This window comes from Aspergillus tanneri (assembly GCF_003426965.1).
Source record: "Aspergillus tanneri strain NIH1004 chromosome Unknown AapTan_1_pilon_pilon_pilon, whole genome shotgun sequence".
NCBI lineage: Eukaryota > Fungi > Ascomycota > Eurotiomycetes > Eurotiales > Aspergillaceae > Aspergillus > Aspergillus tanneri.
In genome coordinates, this window is record NW_022984628.1 from 1 (window position 1) to 18,537 (window position 18,537).

At 45.6% G+C, this 18,537-nt stretch overlaps 4 protein-coding genes across 4 annotated transcripts; 2 read left to right on the forward strand and 2 right to left on the reverse strand.

Annotated features, from left to right (window-relative positions):
- Positions 1–7,869: 7,869 nt before the first annotated feature.
- ATNIH1004_002083 (uncharacterized protein) lies at positions 7,870–8,481 on the reverse strand (the record flags this gene model as incomplete). Its single annotated transcript, XM_033566778.1, has 1 exon — positions 7,870–8,481. One exon carries the CDS (start codon positions 8,479–8,481, stop codon positions 7,870–7,872), a length of 612 nt encoding a protein of 203 aa, XP_033428773.1.
- Positions 8,482–8,841: 360 nt separating this feature from the next.
- On the reverse strand, positions 8,842–9,869 carry ATNIH1004_002084 (uncharacterized protein; the record flags this gene model as incomplete). The annotated part of the gene is made up of 2 exons (XM_033566779.1): positions 8,842–9,462; positions 9,570–9,869. 2 exons carry the CDS (start codon positions 9,867–9,869, stop codon positions 8,842–8,844), a joined length of 921 nt encoding a protein of 306 aa, XP_033428774.1.
- Positions 9,870–12,442: 2,573 nt separating this feature from the next.
- ATNIH1004_002085 (uncharacterized protein) lies at positions 12,443–12,712 on the forward strand (the record flags this gene model as incomplete). The annotated part of the gene is made up of 1 exon (XM_033566780.1): positions 12,443–12,712. One exon carries the CDS (start codon positions 12,443–12,445, stop codon positions 12,710–12,712), a length of 270 nt encoding a protein of 89 aa, XP_033428775.1.
- Positions 12,713–16,704: 3,992 nt separating this feature from the next.
- Positions 16,705–18,410, forward strand: ATNIH1004_002086 (Zn(II)2Cys6 transcription factor; the record flags this gene model as incomplete). The annotated part of the gene is made up of 4 exons (XM_033566781.1): positions 16,705–17,053; positions 17,108–17,421; positions 17,493–17,623; positions 17,684–18,410. The coding sequence occupies 4 exons, from the start codon at positions 16,705–16,707 to the stop codon at positions 18,408–18,410; spliced, it is 1,521 nt and encodes a 506-aa protein (XP_033428776.1).
- Positions 18,411–18,537: the final 127 nt, after the last annotated feature.

Below are 18,537 nucleotides of genomic sequence, written 5' to 3' on the forward strand. Positions count from 1 at the left end.
ATTGATCTTTATTAAATACAACCTCTTATGTTAACCTTTATTAATCGCAACCCCTATATTAATCTTTATTATATTCCGACCCCTTATTTTAATCTTCCTTAACTATAATCCCTTATATTAACCTTTATTAATTGCACCCTCTTATATTAATCTTTATTAATTTGCAGCCCCTTATTTTAATCTTTATTAAATACAACCCCTTATTTTAATCTTCTTCAACCACTACCTCTTTTTACTAATCGTCTGCCCTGCCCTTATATAATCCCTATTTTTTTCTTTCTTATATCCTTATATTATCCATTTTATTTGCTATACAACCCTGATATTAACCTTAATTAATTGTAATCCCTCATTTGTCTCCTATTCTTCCCTAATTGTTCCTTATATTACCCTATTCCTCCACTTTAAAAACCCCTTATGTAACCCTGTTCCTCCTTTCTAAAACCCATATGTAACCCCATTCCTCCATTCTAAAACCCTTATGTTAATTTACCATCTATTAACCACAAATCCTTATATTAAACTTTATTAACCACATCCCCTTTGTTTAATCTACTTTTTACCAAATCCGTATATTAACCAATACTTTATTAATTACCCTATTTTTTATTAACCGACTTACTATTAATTAACAACCTCTTATATTAATCCATTTTTCTTTTTTATTAATCCCTTTTCTTCTTCCCATTCTCTCTCAGTTAAACCCTTATAACCTCCCCGATTTTTTATCTTATACCTGTATTTTAATTCCACTCTGATTTTACTTTGACCCAAATCTTACCAACTAATATCCTCCTTTACTATAACAAACCCTTTTATTATTTTTATTCTTCCACCCTTGAACTCCTATACTATCCCTTTTTTTTTGTTAATTATATCCTTATATTACCCTGTACACCGTAAACTATAATCTATAATATTAATCCACCAATTATTAATCGCAATTTTGTATATTATCCTATACTTTATTAATTACAATTCCTTATACTATCTGATTTTATTTAATTAATTTTTTTATATTAAAAAATCCTATTTTTTTATTAAACCCTTATATTTTTATATCCTTCCTCTATTAAACCTTTATGTTTATTTTATTCTTTAACGGTCAATCCCCTATATCCTCCTGTTTTTACTATTAAACCCTAATGTTATCCTATTCCTCTGCTTTTATTTATTATCCCTATTTGTCCACTGTTAAATCCTTGTATTATTCCTATTTTTCCTTTGTTAAACCCTTATATTATTCCAATTTTTTTCTCTGTTAAATCTGTATATTACCCTATTCCTCTGCCCTTAAATCCTTATATTACCTGATTTCTCTGCTTTCCCCCCTTATATTACCTGATTCCTGTGCTTTTTAAACCCTTATATTTACCTAATTCCTCTGCTTTTAAACCCTTATGTTACCCTATTCCTCTGCCCTTGAACCCTTATATTTGCCTAATTTCTCTACCTGAATCCCTTATATTACTATATTCCTTAACACTTATCCCCTGATCTTGCCTGATTCCTCTGCCTGTAAACCCTTATATAATCCCTATTTTTTCCTCTATTAATCCCTTATATAATTCTAATTTATTCTTTGCAACAATGTTATAAAAACTAATCTAGTTTAAATTATAATTTAAATTCCTGCTTAATTAATCCCTTTTTTTCTCCCTATTCTTTTATATATTATCCACTTGGAACCATTTTTGGTTTTTTTAATTAATCCCCGCCTTTATTATAACCACCTCTAATATAATCCCTATTTAACCCTGGTTAATATACTTAATTCTTTGCTGCCTGCCCCCTAACTTTAACCCACACTTATAAATTATATTCCTAAATCCAATCCCGATTCTTCCTTGATTAATCCCTTATATTAATTAGTTATCTTGTTATATTAATTTAATTAATAATCTCGCCCTTATTTACTCCCTGATTTTTTCTGATTAATCTATTTTATTAATTATTCCTAATCTCTAGTACTAATTTTTTTTTTTTATTATTAAACCCTGATCCCTTACTTTTTTTTTTTTTTTTTATTATTATAAACCTGTACCTTGTCCTAATTTTTTTTTTACTAAACCCTTATATTCTCCTCTCTTTTCTCTGTTAAACTATTATTATCTCCCTATTCTACCTTTATTAAACCCTTATGTTACCCCATTCCTCTACTCTTAAATCCTAATATTGCCCTATTCCTCTATTTATAAACCTAATATTACCTAACTTTTTTTACTTATAAAATCCTTATATTACCGAACTTTTTACTTGTAAACCCTTATATTCTCCCCCTTTTTATTATTAAATAATTATCTTCTCCTAATTTTTCCTTTATTAAACCCTTATATTACCCTGTTCCTCTGCCCTTAAACCCTTATGTTACCCCGTTCCTCTGCCCTTAAACCCTTATGTGATCCTATTCCTCTGTTAATCCCTTATATAATTCCTATTTATTTTTTATTATAACTTTATAAAACACGAATCGTATCCCTATTATTACTTGGTTAAAAATAAATCTTAAAATATTTAAATACTTTGTATAAATATTAACCCTTTTAAACTATAATACTAATTAACAATCCCTATATTTACATGGAACCCTTTAATTACTATTTAACCACTTATTAATTAACATATTTAATTATATATATAACTATGTAATTTACTACTTTTTAACTATTACAAAACTACTTATAAACTACTTTAAAACTGCTTGTTAACTACTTATAAGCTTTTAATTCCTTGGTAACCTGCTGAACTGGTTGGAAACTAGTTTGGAACCATTTTTGGTTGCCTATTATATTATTTCTATGCTGCATGCTTCCCCCTGGTATATATATCCCCTAGTATATACTTTGCTTTATATGCTCCCTATATTATTATGGTATATTTACTGTACCCCCCCCTTGTTATTTCCGGTATATACCCCCCGGTATATATCCCTTCCCCTGGCATATGCTTAAAACCCTGGTGTATATTATGTTTTCCCATATATTTCCCCCTGTGCATGTTTCCCCCGGTGAGTCTTTGCCCCCCTCCCAGTCTTTACCCCGGTATTCTCCCCCTGGGCCCTATGTTGTGCGTGTTTACCCCGGTGCTATTAACTCCCTTTCCCCGTTTAATTTTTCCCCGGTATTAATCCTCCCCCGGTATATTTCCTCCCCCGGTGCGTTCCCCCCGGTTTTCTCCTCCCCCGGTGCGTACCCCCCGGTATATGTTCCTCCCGGGTTTCCCTCCCCCGGTTACGTTTAATTATCCCCTAATCCCTCCCCCCCTGGCATATCCCCCTCCCCCGGTACATGGCTCCCCTGGTGCGTAACTCCCCCCGGTGTACCCTCCCCCGGTGTATATCTCCCCCGGGTACATACCTCCCTCGGTGCGTGTGTCCACTGGTATATGCCTCTCCCTGGTACATGCCTTCCCCCAGTGCGTACCTCCCCCTGGTATATGCCTCCACTCGGTGTGTACCTCCCACCGGTGCGTGTTTGCCCCGGTGCGTGTTTACCCCGGTGTGTACCTCCCCTGGTACATGCCTTCCCCGGTACGTATCTCCCCTGGCATTCTCCCCTGGTACATACTTCCCCGGTGCGTGTTTACCCCGGTAAGTCTTTGCCCCGGTGCGTACCTCCCCCCCTGGTACATGCCTCCCCCGGTGCGGTGTGTTTACCCCGGTGCATGCTTCCCCCGGTGCGTGTTTACCCTGGTATGTGTTTACCCCTGGTGCATGTTTACACCAGTATATACCTACCCTTGGTGTGTCCCTCTCCCCGGACTGTATCTCCCCCGGTGCATACCTCCCCTAGTGTGTACCTCCCCCGGTGCGTACCTCCCCCGGTGCGTATCTCCTACTAGTATATATTTATTCTTAATACACATTTCACCCCCGGTACACGTGTTAACTGCTATATGCCTTCCCCCAGTGCGTACCCTCCCCTTAGTTCATACCTTCCCTGGTGCGTATCTCCCCTGGGTGTATTTTTTCCCGGTATATATATCCCCCCCGGTGTGTCCTTCCCCCAGTGTATTCTCCCCCAGTGTGTACCTCCCCCGGTGCATACTTTTACCCTGGTGCAAACTTCACCCTGGTGTATACTTTACCCCGGTGCGTGTATTAACTAGTACATACCTTTTCCTAGTATATGCCTTCCTCCGGTGCATACCTCCCCCTGTGTATACCTCCCCCCGGTGCGTGTTCACCCCGGTGTGTTTACCCCGGTGCGTACCTCCCCCGGGTATATGCCTTGCCCTGGTATTCGCCTCCCCCGGTGCGTACCTCCCTCTGGTGTGTATCTCTCCCCGGCACGTGGCTTCCCCCTGGTGTATGCCTCCCCTGGTGTATACCTCCTCCGGTGTGTGCCTCTCCCGGGTGTGTATTACCCCCTGGTGTGTGTATTTCCTTGCTATATATACTCTGCATATGCTAAAAACACTGCCTGTGTATATCCCCTAGTATATATAGTTTGCGTTTATTTACTTTAATATATGCGTCACCCGGTACATGTTTACCCCGGTGCGTACCTCCCCTGGTATATACCTCCCCTAGTGCGTACCTCCCCCGGTGTGTATCTTCCCCGGCACGTGGCTCCCTCTGGTGTATGTCTCCCCGGTGTATACCTCCTCCGGTATGTGCCCTCCCGGGTGTGTATTACCCCCAGTGTGTGTATTTCCTTGCTATATATACTCTGTATATGCTTAAAACACTGCCTGTGTATATTCCCTGGTATATATAGTTTGCGTTTATTCACTTTAATATATGCGTCACCCGGTACATGTTTACCCCGGTTTATGTTTACCCCGGTGCGTGTTTGCCCCGGTGCGTGTTTGCCCTGGTGTGTACCTCCCCCCTGGTACATGCCTCCCCGGTGCGTGTTTACCCCGGTGCGTGTTTGCCCCGGTGCGTACCTCCCCGGTGCGTACCTCCCCGGTGCGTACCTCCCCGGTGCGTACCCCCCCCGGTGCGTACCTCCCCCCGGTGCGTATCTCCCCCAGTGTGTACCTCGCGCTGGTGTATACTTTACCCCGGTGCGTTTTACCCCGGTGCGTACCTCCCCTGGTACATGCCTCCCCGGTGTGTGTTTGCCCCGGTGCGTCTTTACCCCGGTGCGTACCTCCCCTGGTATATGCCTCCCCCGGTGCGTGTTTGCCCCGGTGCGTCTTTTACCCCGGTGCGTGTTTACCCTGGTATGTGTTTACCCCGGTGTATACCTCCCCCAGTATATATCCTTTCCTGGTACATATATCCCCCCGGTGCGTCCCCCCCGGTGCGTATCTCCCCCAGTGTATATTCTTTTCCCGATACATGTCCCCCCCGGTGCGTCCTCCCCCTGGTATATAGCTCCTGCTAGTGTGTATCTCCCCCAGTTCGTGTGTTTACTAGTATATACCTACCCCTGGTACATGCCTCCCCTTGGTGCATGCCTGCCCCGGTGCGTATCTCCCCCGGTGTGTGTATCTGCCCCTGGTATGTATTTCCCCCGGCACATGGCTCCCCCTGGTATATGCCTCCCCTGGTACGTGGCTCCCCCCTGGTGCGCACCTCCCCCGGTGTGTGTGTCTCTCCCCGGTGTGTATATCTCCCCTGTGTATATACCTCCCCTTAGTATATATCTCCCCCGGTGCATACCTGCCCCTGGTGCGTACCTCCCCTGGTATATATATTTTTCCCGGTATATATATCCCCCGGTGCGTGTTTACCCTGGTGCGTGTTTATCCCGGTACGTGTTTACCTTGGTACATGCTTTCCCCGGTGCGTACCTCCCCCTGGTATATACTCTCCCCGGTGCGTACCTCCCACCGGTGTATACCCTCCTTGGTACGTATTTCACCCCGGTACACGTGTTAACTGCTATATGCCTCCCCTAGTGCGTACCTCCCCCGGGTATATGCCTTGCCCTGGTATACACCTCCCCGGTGCGTACCTCCCCTGGTACATGCCTTCCCCGGTGTGTACCTTCCCTCGGTGCATATCTCCCCTGTTGTGTGTGTACCCTAGTATATATATATTCCCTGGCATATATAATTTTAGTATATATATCCCCTGTCCCCTAGTACATGCGTCCCCTGGTATATATATCCCTGGTGTATATACTTAGCATGTGCTCCCTTTACTTTATATACACCCCCTGCGTATATATATTTTACGTGTGCTTTTTCTAATACATGCCTTTTTTATACTTTTATACCTTCCTCTAGTATATATTTTTACTACTATATACCTCCCCCAGCGCATACCTTCCCCCAGTGCGTACCTCTCCCCGGTGCGTATTTTTCCTGGTATATATCTCCCCGCGGTGCATACCTGCCCCTGGTATGTACCTCCCCCGGTGCGTGTGCCTCCCCCGGTGTGTGTGCCTCCCCTGGTATATATCTCCCCCGGTACATGGCTCCCCTGGTACGTAACTCCCCCCGGTGCGTACCTCCCCTGGTACGTGGCTCCCGCTGGTGCGTATATCTCTGCGGTGACTATGTTCCCCTAATACATATTTACACTAGTACATGCCTCCCCCGGTGTACATACCTCCCCCCGGTGTGTATACCTCCCCCGGTGTGCATACCTCCCCCGGTGTGTATACATCCCCTTGGTGTGTTACCTCCCCACAGTGTGTGTACCTCCTCCTAGTATACACATATCCCCCCGCTGCATATCTACCCCCAGTGTATATCTCCCCGGGTATATACCCCCTCGGTGCGTGTGTTTACTAGTATATACCCTCCCTGGTATATGCCTTCCACCGGTGCGTACCTCCCCCTGGTATATGCCTCCCCCGGTGCGTACCTTCCACCAGTGCGTGTTTACCCTGGTGCGTCTTTGCCCTGGTGTGTGTTTACCCCGGTGCGCCTTTGCCCTAGTACATGCCTTCCCCGGGTGTGTACCTCCCCCGGTGCGTACCTCCCCTGATACATACCTCCCCCCGGTGCGTACCTCCCCCGGTGCGTACCTCCCCTGGTCCGTGCCTTCTCCCGGTGCATGCCTTCTCCCGGTGCATACCTCCACCTAGTATATATACTTTGCGTTTGTTTACTTTAATATATGCGTCCCCTGATATATATTTGCCCCGGTGCGTGTTTACCCCGGTGCGTGTTTGCCCTGGTGTGTGTTTACCCCGGTGTGTTTTTGCCCCGGTACGTACCTCCCCTGGTACATGCCTCCCCATTGCATGTTTGCCCCGGTGCGTGTTTGCCCTGGTGCGTCTTTGCCCCGGTGCGTGTTTCCCCGGTGCGTGTTTACCCCGGTACATGCCTTCCCCGGTGCGTACCTCCCCCGGTGCGTACCTCCCCCGGTGCGTGCCTCCTCCTGGTGCATGCCTTCTCCCGGTGCGTACCTCCCCTAGTATATATCCTTTTACGGTACATGCTCTCGCGGTGCGTACCTCCCCCTAGTATGTATCCTTTCCTGGTATATTTATCCCCCCAGTGCGTCCTTCCCCGGTGCGTACCTTCTCTTGGTTCCCTGGTATATACCTCTGCCTAGTACGTGTGTCCACCGCTGTTTATATCCCTATATTATATATGCTCTGCATGTGCTCCTATATTATATACACTTATTAGTCTAAATAACAATTATAAATATATTACTGTTCTTGCTACACTGTATACTAACTAGTTATACCACAAACCCCGTGGATCCCCTCCAATTCTTTGCAGATCTGCCATAGCCAGCAAAATAATGCGAATAACTGGCTGTGCTGGCCTTTAGCTCCCTCCGTGGCCTGCCCCAAAACTGCAACACTTGCGTGGTATTGTTTACGTCCACCCCGTGCTGCTGCAACCGGCGCTGCCATAGTGGCTGGATCTGCTCCTCCCACGGGCCGTACGGTATTACAGCCGTCATGGGGACCAATATATCCTTATATACACACTCGGTTTGTGTTGGATGGCCATCTAGTACCTCCCATCGTCGACAGATCGTCTGCGGCATATAACAGCGGTAACAAGCGGTATATCTGGCGAATAGAATCTTATGCTGGCGAACCAGATTAACCCATGCCTTGGCTTTATCGCTTTTGGGCCCACGGCAAAAGTATAACTCGTGTTTATTCCGTTCCCGACCCGCAATAGTGCAAATATAGCACTTTTTTTCTGCCACAGCGCTATCTCCTGCTCAATGGTTTCCTCGTCCAACCACTGCCGAGCATCTTGCGCCTGGTGTTGAATATGGGGCGCTGCATAGCGCTGGTCTTGCACACGTTGGCGCTGGCGTTCGGCGATACTAACCGTGGGCGTGGGATTGGGGGCGATATTTTGCGTGCTCTGCGGTATAACATGCGATATTACTTGAGTTTCAAATAATTCTGTACTGTCATGGGATTGGGACCGGCGTGTGGGATTTGGCGCGATATTCTGCGTGCTCTGCGGTATAATATGCGATAATTGAAATAATTCGCCACTACCATGGGAATGGGGACTGCCCGTAGCGCTAATCTCGCGTGGTGGGCTTGTCGTGCTGGCGAGATCGTCCATGCGGGTGTCCGGGGAATATCTGTCCGGGGACATGCAAACCGACTCCTGCGCGAGCTAATCAGTGTCACAGCCATCACATAGTGCCTCCGTGGAATCAATATCCTGACAGTATCGGCGCGTATAGCCATTTACTGTGTCAAGGGCTAAACCTCTATAACCTAATAACTAGGGTGGATACAAAAGGAATCGTCGAAGAGGAAAGAGAAGAGGAAACAGCGATGAGACGATTGCGAAGTAAGGGGGAAGTCACATGATAGAGTGTACTAATCAATATACTAATCATGTGGCAGGCGAGGAGAAAGGAAACACGAGGGCTGAGGGCCCGAGTAGGCTGAGGGGCTCTAGCCCCTTACACTACTCCCCCCTTCCCTATATAAGGCCTCCGAAGGAGGCCTAATAGCGAGGCGGGTTGCTGGCGCGGGCTGTAAGCTTTTTCGGAGGTTTCTCGGAAGTATCAGACAAAGTAGAGCGGGCATCGCAGTCTGCGATCCAATGATCATTAGAACCGCAGTAAAGGCATAAATTATTCGCAAGTCGGAAACGGCGGCGGTCAGAGGTGGTGGATTCATGAGAAGAATCAGATAAAACAGGCGAAGCAGCTCGGGCTACTCTCACAGAGCCAACATGAACAGGATTGGGGTTTATTTTAACTGAGTTGACTCGGACCGGATCAGTATCCATTGGGTCTGTATTCGGGGTCAAAGCTGGTTTCGGGTCTGATTTTGGACTAGGACGGGTACGCCGATCGGTACTCTGGACAAGTTCAATATATTCATTATAGGGAAGATCAAAGAGAGAATTATTCGAGTCTTCTAGTATTCGACGGAGATTAGGCCGTAGCCCCCGGTGTAGCGTGGTAACACGTGATATATCTGGCCATGAGTTTACATTGGCTTCATATGAAAGTCGTTCAAAACGAGCAAGGTAGGCGATAAGCGATTCGTCATCCCTCTGTTGTATAGAAGTAAAGCGCTGAATAGCCTCCTGCTGTTCCCGTGGGTTATGGCATAGACGCTGAAAAAGAGAAAATAACTTCAGGATCCCATAGCTGGTTTTCTTCGGCAGATTGGCGGAGGTGCAGGACAGAAGCTTGCTGAGACTGTTCTAGTCAATCCCCATACATAGTCAAAAGCATCAGCTCCTACGAGCTGGTCTGATCGAAGTTTTGCTTTAATTGACGGGAGCCATGTGCGAAGCGTGTATGGTTTACCGTTAAAGCGAGGCGGATCTGGCAGGCGGGATCTGGGTGTCTGGACGGAAAGAAGCTGCGTACGAAGCTGGTGGACATCTGTTCGGGAAGCATCAAGGTCCGCACGTAGTTGCTGTATTTCATTACGCTGGTTTTGAATATCAAGGCGCTGGTTTTGGAGCTCTTGCTGGAGCTGCTGCACAAGCAGGAGGAGTGGATTCGGGTCGGACATCGTAAAGATATTCCCATAGACTGGCGGACAGGCAGGCAAGCGGGCGGGCGAGCAGGCAGGCAGGCGAGCGGGCGGACAAGCGGGCAGGCGAGCGGGCAGACAGGCAGACAAGGACGATTCCTAATGTCAAGGGCTAAACCTCTATAACCTAATAACTAGGGTGGATACAAAAGGAATCGTCGAAGAGGAAAGAGAAGAGGAAACAGCGATGAGACGATTGCGAAGTAAGGGGGGAAGTCACATGATAGAGTGTACTAATCAATATACTAATCATGTGGCAGGCGAGGAGAAAGGAAACACGAGGGCTGAGGGCCCGAGTAGGCTGAGGGGCTCTAGCCCCTTACAGCTGGTCGACCATGGTCCACGGGCGCGGTGGTCCAGAAGCGCAGGTATTGGCTGGATTGGAACCAGGATTGGCCTTGCACGCGGCGAGGCGCCCACGGAAGGCCGTTAGCACGATGTGCAGCAACCTGGTATCTTTTACTTATTTGCTGAGACCGGGTAAGATGCCCGCAGTGACTGCATTCCCACAGATCGTGAAGCTCAAGCTCTGGAATCCGGGAGGAGCTGTTTGGAAGAGGCGAGAATTTATTATGGCTGGATCGGGGGTAACATCGCGAGGGATCTAACGCAGGTGTCGCGCTCGATCCGCAATAGTCTGTAGCTAATGGACATCGGAAAGATAACGCTTTTTAGCTGTCTGGTTATAGCAATTTTGCACCCAATACACACTATACAATTATATTCCTTCAGGTAGGTCAACAAAGGCGGTGGTTGAGACCCGTCGGGAAAGGCCACGGAAGTCCTGCGAGTTGCCATAATATCCAAACAGCAGTGAGTAAAAAAAAAAATAAAGACAGTGTTATATTCTCCTTACATTAAATGTAGACTGTAAGGAACAGGCAGGTGGGTTTTTTTTTTTTTTTTTTTTTGTTTGGGGATCGAATCTCAGGGGGGGCAGAATTTTAGGGGGTTGGTCTTAAGATTTCGTCTGTGGGGAAAATAATGGACAGATCACATTTTCCGAGTTGCTGCTGGAAAGGGGTTTGAGAAGAAGATACGGTTCGGAACTGTACAGGAGTAGGGAATGTCTTACTCGGCGCAGTGGATTTTCGCCAGTCTTGAGATTGTGGATTGGAGGCAAAGTTGAACCTCTGTGTACCATACGGTCGCATTGGTCGGCTGGTTTGTTATATATATATATGTAGGGGTTCGATGACTGGATGCCCGACGCCAAGCCGGCTGAAGGCTCTCATGTTGGTTCGTTATATATATATATATTGGATTGAAGAACCGAAAGTATACTAACAAGCCAGTCAAGGGTCTTTCGCTACGACATCAGCTAGCCTAAGGATCGTGTGTAACAGATCCTTTAGATTCTGCAGTATATCTCGACATTGACTTACAACGGAGAGCTACCGAGGATCTGATTGATGATTCCAGAGCATCGTCTCCACAGGACTCAGGCGGACTACAAGCAGGCAATGACCACACGGGTCCAAAACGCAAAGATAGACAAATCGACACAAACGATAACTTGAAGTAAAAGCAAGGCCTATCGAGTATATATACTTAAGAGGAGATAAAGCACTGACGAGTTAATATGGTAACCAAGTTTCTCCGTAGTGAATGGCTTGCATTGAACGCGAGGGACTAAATGGAGCCGTCTAACTGCATGGTAATAGGTGTTATATATCTTCGTCCCCATCCAATCCTTCACTGTGTTGTGTTGTGTTCTGGATAGGAGATGTCGTAGCACTGAATAAAAGACAATGCAGTAAGTGCAGAACATCTGTCCAGCAAATCAGCGCAATACTCCAGCGCTAGATTGCTGAAAAAGTAACTTATCCGTGCAGGGCTGAGACGGGCCACTCCAAGAGCGCTCTTTTGACTTACTCTCCATGGCATGGGCCTGTTCTGCGCCGGCACCTTAGTCGGGGAGCATCCCGGGATCGGGCGTCATATGTTGCCCAAACAATCCCTGTTTGTATTATAGTGGAGGACAGGGTGGTTTTCAACAAAAATTACGAAAATTACACCACGTAATTAGAGTCTCTAACGACCATAAAAATCCCAATACGGTATCAACATTAATTAGCAGAAGAATTCAATACAATAATAACTAATCGATATAAATCAACATGGTGTTGTTGCAATTTGTTGAATTGTGTCGATTTGTATCGACTTGTTAAAAACCACCCTGGTGGAGGAACTAGAGGGACTGGCATGTGGCATTTGTATGGATAACGGTTATCTTAAGTCCTCGTTCGAAGAGGGAATAAACAATCAACAACCTTCTTACAAACCACGGAGCGCACCTGCGTAAGGGGAATGTTGTCTTCTCTCCTGCCAGGCTGAGCTGTCTCAGAGTGTCTCCTTGACCTACTCCTTCGGAGTTCTACCATTGCCCTCTTATTCAGTATCGCTGCGTACATACCGGAATGGTTGGGCGCAGTCGCGATCGGGTTGCAGTGCTGAGTGGTCGGTAACCGGAGTTATAAGAGATAATCGGAAACCGGGGCGAAAATGTTACCGAATCAACGATCCGGATCGAAAAACATTATCGACCGACGATGGGACCCGGGGTGGGTGGTATCGGGACGGCTCGGGAACTCCTGTTGGCGGACGATGGGACGGGAGCCGGTGTTGGTGGTGTCGGGACGGGCTCCGTTCGGCATTGGACGGTCGACGGGGATTGTACGGGGTGGGGCGGGTCGACAGTCTACGGGGACTGTATGGGGGACGGGTCTTACGTCAGCGACACACAGCGTACGTGGAGTGTCCGGGGAAGTGCGCAACCGGACCTCTGCGGGCCGCCGTATTCCGCGGGCAAAGGCCCGTAGAGTGTAGGGACTATCTATATACAGAGTTAATTGGGAGATTGACCAAGAGCTTGCCTCAGGATCGGACCACGAAATCCTGCTTTATTCTGTTGAAGTGAAAACGCAAGAAATCGCAAACCCCTGGCTAGTTTACCATATAACCTGAAAAAGGCGAATTGGGCGCTATTTAGCGAAAAACTCCTTAAGCTAGACCAAGAATTTAGACAGGGAAGCTTAAATAGTGACATAGAGCTAGAAACTGCAGCTCTAAATCTCCAACAAATAATACAGATGGCTGCAGATACAAGTATTCCAAGAAGAAAACCATCTGCCCAGTCAAAAGCATGGTGGTCAGAGGAACTCAAAAACTGAGAAAACAGCTTGGAAAAGCTAGAAAGCTTTGGAAAAATAACCCTTGTACAGAGCTCTACGAGAATCTTTTAGAGATTAAAAATCAATATTTCCAGGAGATCAAGCAAGCTAAATCAGCATGCTGGAATAAATTCCTGGAAGAAGCTCGGAATAAGGAGATTTTTAAAGCTTTTAGCTATACTAAAAAAGAGATCTATCCAAAACTGCCCATCTTGACCTATTCTGTGGGAAATCAAGAAAAGCAAGCAATCTCTTTTCAAGATAAATGCCATGCATTTCTTTCCACCTTGTTCCAAAAACCCCGGAGGCTGAGCCCATTGAGTGGCCAACCAACCAGGCAGAATCAACCAACTGGCCAGAAACCAGCGAAAATGAAGTATACACTGCTATTTTTAGTAGTTCTACTAAAAGGCTCCGGGACCCGATGACATTTTATTTTTAATTATTCAAAAGGCTTACCAAAACATTGCTCCAAGATTCCACGAGCTTTATAAAGCCTTAATTAAAAATGGTTATCATCCCAGATGCTGGAAAACTGCCAAAGGGGTTATCCTTAAAAATCGGCGTCTGCCAAAGGGATTACTCCAAGCCAAAGGCCTACAGAGTTATTTCCCTGCTTAACTGCCTAGGCAAGGTAGTAGAGAAGATTATTGCAACTAGGCTATCTTATCTAGCTGAACTCCCGCAATCAATCCTTTACCATGACCAAATGGGGGGAAGAAAAAGAAAATCAGCAATTAATATAGCACTATCCTTAGTCCACGACATAGAGGTGGCAAAACATGATAAAATGGTTACTACAGCTCTTTTTTATAGATGTAAAAGGAGCTTTCGACTATGTATCCACCAACCAGCTACTTAGAATATGCCTAAAACTAGGTCTTCCACATAACCTGATCCAGTGGATCAAATCCTTTATGTCGGACAGGAAAGTGTTCCTAGCTTTTGACGGTGAAACCAGCAACGAGACCCCAGTGCAAGTAGGGATCCCCAGGGATCACCTATATCACCCATCTTGTTCCTCATATATATTAGAGAGCTCTTTCAGCTTGAAATGTATGAGGAACTAGATAGTGATACAAGGAAAGCCTTTGAAAATACCCGAAAGCCTAGCTATATGGATGATATATGCCTCACTATTAGCTCTAATAGCCTAGAGAATAACTGCAGGCAAATAGAGCTGGTAGCCAACGCCATGTTTAAAAAGGAGCCAAAGACCATATCCAGTTTGACCAGGATAAAATAGAGCTTATTCACTTTAGCTCTAAACAACCAGACCAAGAAAACCAAGACACCCAGGTTAAACTAGATAATAATATCATAGTTAAACCAAGCCCTATGGTAAAATGGCTAGGAATCTACTTAGATTCTAAACTCCTTTTCAAGGAACATGTCCAATTTAGAGTTGCATTTGCAACCCGAACATTTCACTAAATAGTGAGGCTTTCAAATACAGAAAGGGGCTAAGTTTTCAAGCCATGAGACAACTTTATATTGCTTGTGTTTCCTCCATTGCAGATTATGGAGTCCCTTTATGGTGGAAAGGCCAACAGTATTTGGTAGACCACTACCAAAAACTGCAAAACACAGCTCTAAGAAAGATTCTAGGGACTTTTAAAACATCGCCTGTACAGGCCATGGAAATAGAAGTATCCCTACCCCCTCCGTTGGTTAGATTTAATAAAATCTGCAGAAACTACGTACTTAGAACTGCTTATTTTATAAAATCCCATGCAATTTAAAGCAGACTCCCCACCACATTTATGCTAAACCCGGGGAATTCTCCATTAACCAATCAAGGTTTTGGATTGGAACGAGAAACCTAGATTACTAGATGCAGAAGACCCTGAATACCACCCTAGAAAGAGAAAAGAGAAAATACCTAGCCAGTTAATCCGACTGCTAGCACTATTCTCCTTTAAGACGTGGAAAGGCACCTTTCAGACGCTAGATCAAACCCTACCGCCCTGGTCCCAACCGTTAAACCAAGTAGTAGATATATTTATATCTAGCAAACCAAAAGAGCAAGCAGCCCAGGAACACAAGACGCTAATATCTCAATGGCTTGCTAATAGGGATAACCACAAAATTATCTTCTATTCAGATGGATCCCAGCTGCAGAGTGGTCAAAACGGAGCAGGAATTTTCCTCCTAGAGAATAATCCTCAAAATCAAAAGGTTTGGGCGTGGAATCTAGGTCATGAATACGAGGTCTACGATGCGGAGTTATTTGCTATCCAAAAGTATTAAAACAAGCATTTAAGGCTATTCAAATTCCAACTTTAGATATCTACATCTTTTCGGACAGTCAAGCAGCCCTAAAAAGGCTTTAATCAGCAGACACCAGCTATGAACCATACCAAAGAATCTTTAAATAGGCAACTAGAATTAAGGAAAAGAATATTAATATTCATATCTAATGGGTTCCAGGCCATCAGGGAATTTTTGGTAATGCCAAAGCTGACGAAGCAGCGAAATACAGCGCAGAATGGACAAGTAAATATTATAAATGTCCTATTTCAGTTAGCCATCTCAAACAAGAGCTCAAAGCGAAATGCCTTGAGGATTGGGATAAAGCATGGGAAAATGCTAGGAAAAGTGATTAATATAGGGGCTTTAATTCCATAGCTTCATGGAAACCAAGCCCCTAAAGCTTCCCAAGCAGACCTGGTCAACCATTATCCAGCTAAAGCTAGGGCATGGGTATTTTAGATCCTATCTAGTTCGAACACCTAACTACAATAGCGATATATGCACATCGTGCTGCAGCAACAAGCGCCAAACTCCGCACCACCTACTTTTTCAGTGCCAGGCATTTAGGGATATTAGAAAAGGGTCTATAGAGACCCTAGACAAAAAAGACCGAAATCTGCCTTATCTGTTTACAAAGAAAGCAGGGCAAGAGCAACTGGTTAAATTCTTAAAGGAAACCGGGATCGCCACTAGAAAGTGGCTCCTGGATCCTTAAAACAAAAATGTCAAAAACAATAGAAAAAAAGGAAAACAGAGCAAAAACAGTTAAAAGAGTTGGAATTTCACATGGTTTAACCCCTTTTATAAGGTCCCCCCCACTCCTAGAATGTTATACTGCTTATTCATATTTGATTTTACCCACTATGTACGTATCTGTTTGTTAGTTCAAATCCTACCACCCAGGGGTGGTAGGTAGAGCATGCATAGTCTCTGACTGAAAAATGCTCTATAATATGGAAGAATAATAATAATAATAATAATAATAAGAAACCTGGGCAATTCTTCGGGTTCAGCTGGAGGTGAAATATAATTGGATCAAGATCAGCAGCGAGAAAGTCGAGCTAGGGGCCGAGATCTGGCAGCCGAAAAACCACCTTCAGCCAGCTGGTTCACTCGAACAAGCCATTTTGCGGGCGGATAATACAAATAACAGGGGCCCGAAGTTAACCCCAACCTATTCCCACCACCAGGTGCGCTGTGTCTCTTCGTAGGCTATTCACTCTATCTTCCTTCCGATCAGCGTAACCCGCAACCTCTCGGGCTTACGCACGACCCGTGCTTGACCCCGCAGTATTCCCAGCCTTGTGTGTATGGAGCTCGCTCCTGTTGTCAATTGCGCTGCCCTACGAGTCTATTGAGCTCCACAGTTAATGAGTCAATCCACACAGATGGTTGAGACTCGGAAACACCATTGCTGGGAGTGTCGCCGGCGCTCCTTGGTCTGCGACTTTGGGGTTCCGGGCTGTAAGCGATGTGCAGCATCCGGAGTCGATTGCCCTGGGTACAGCAAAACACCACCTTTACGAATAAGGTGGCTGGCGCCCGGTCAGGTCAATGTACGAACAGTCAAAGACACCCCGAAGAATCGCCAGAAGGATGGCAAAGATGAGCACAGAAGTGCCAGCTCAGCGTCATCCAAGGATAGCCCGACGCCGTCAGAAGAAACGCGGAAATTGGTGATTCCTCGCTACGAAATGAAAACGGAAGCTCATGCGCAAGTAGAATCCTTCGAGTACTGTGCGTCAAGCGCATCAGATAAACTGGTTTATAAAAAGCTGACTTCTGGGATAGTCAATACTTGTATCTTCCCTATCCAAGCCCAGGTTCTCAGTTTGGGCACCAATATTAATGTTTATAAAATTCCACTGCCAATGTTTCAGATAGGTCTCAGAGCCCCCGACCATATCCGACTTGGTTTGATTTGTTCCACCCTCAGTCACCGAATGAGCCAAACAGTCAATGACCCTAGCTCAAAGGCGCTGGCAAAGACCTTCTATTATTACCGAGGTCTCATGATTCGCTCGTTGAATGAGGATCTCAGCGTGGTCAAAAAGCGAACAAGTGATATAGTTCTTGCTGGAATTCTCACCCTTCTTTTTGCGGATGTGAGTTTGTGCTCTTTCATCTTTCGAATTGCTACGCGAAATCACTTTACTAATAGCAACGCTCCACAAAGATCCAGCAAGGAATTTCCCAGAGCTGGCGATTTCATATAGAGGCAGTTCGCAGACTGTTAGTGGTGCGTGGTGGCATGCACTCGGTAGCTGTATCCCATGGTGTGCTGCCCATGATTCTTTGCTTTGTCTAGTAAGTGATCATCAAGAGCCCCTTGGCCCACAAATGGCCATAATTCTGAAGCTTTTATAGTCTGGCTGTTACTGCAGACACTTCATCCCCTGCATCAGATTTGCTCATCGAGACTTTGCCCATTGAGGAGCTGTATTTGCTGCTGGGAAAATATGGAGGCAACGGATATGCCTTCCAGATGTGTCCTACTCCTCTCTTCGTTGAGATAGCCAAGATCAACCATCTTCGAGCTCGAGCTTCAAAAGCCGGTATTATTGGAGATCTTGATCTTCAGGAAGAAGCCTGTGAAATCCTGCGCCGCGTTTATGACTTCTCGCCCGTCGAGTGGACCAAGGCAAACGGGCCTTTGGAAGAAGCCAAAATATTCTTTTTCAACATTCTACAGAAAGCAGTTGCCCTGTATTGCATGTCATCGTTGCAAAATCTCTGTCTCTTTCCCCAAGGCTCGCCATTAAGCAACTCTCGCTACACCGAGAGAGAACTTTTATACGGACTGCTTAGTCAGGCTTTTGGGCCGCTGTCATCTTTAGGGTTGAAAGGATACTTGCTCTGGCCCACCATGGTTCTTGGCGTGGAAGCAGTAGATGGCGGCGCAGTCATGCGTTTTTTTGTTCAGAGAAGTTTGATCGAACTAAGCGTTTCCAGAGGCACATATAGCCCTCTTGCGGCAAAGGAAGTTCTCGAAAGCTTCTGGGCCTCAGACAAGACCGGATGGGATGCTTGCTTCGATCAGCCATATATGTTCACGACAGTCCTTACGGTGAATCGAGGTCAAATGGTTAAGTGACCTCATTAAAATCAAGCTGAAAATTTCATTTATTGCCAGGGGGAGAAATATACTCTTTTATCAAGGGTGGCGAGGACATTATAGACAGTCTTTACTATGAATGTTATATTCCATGAATATGCTGGCT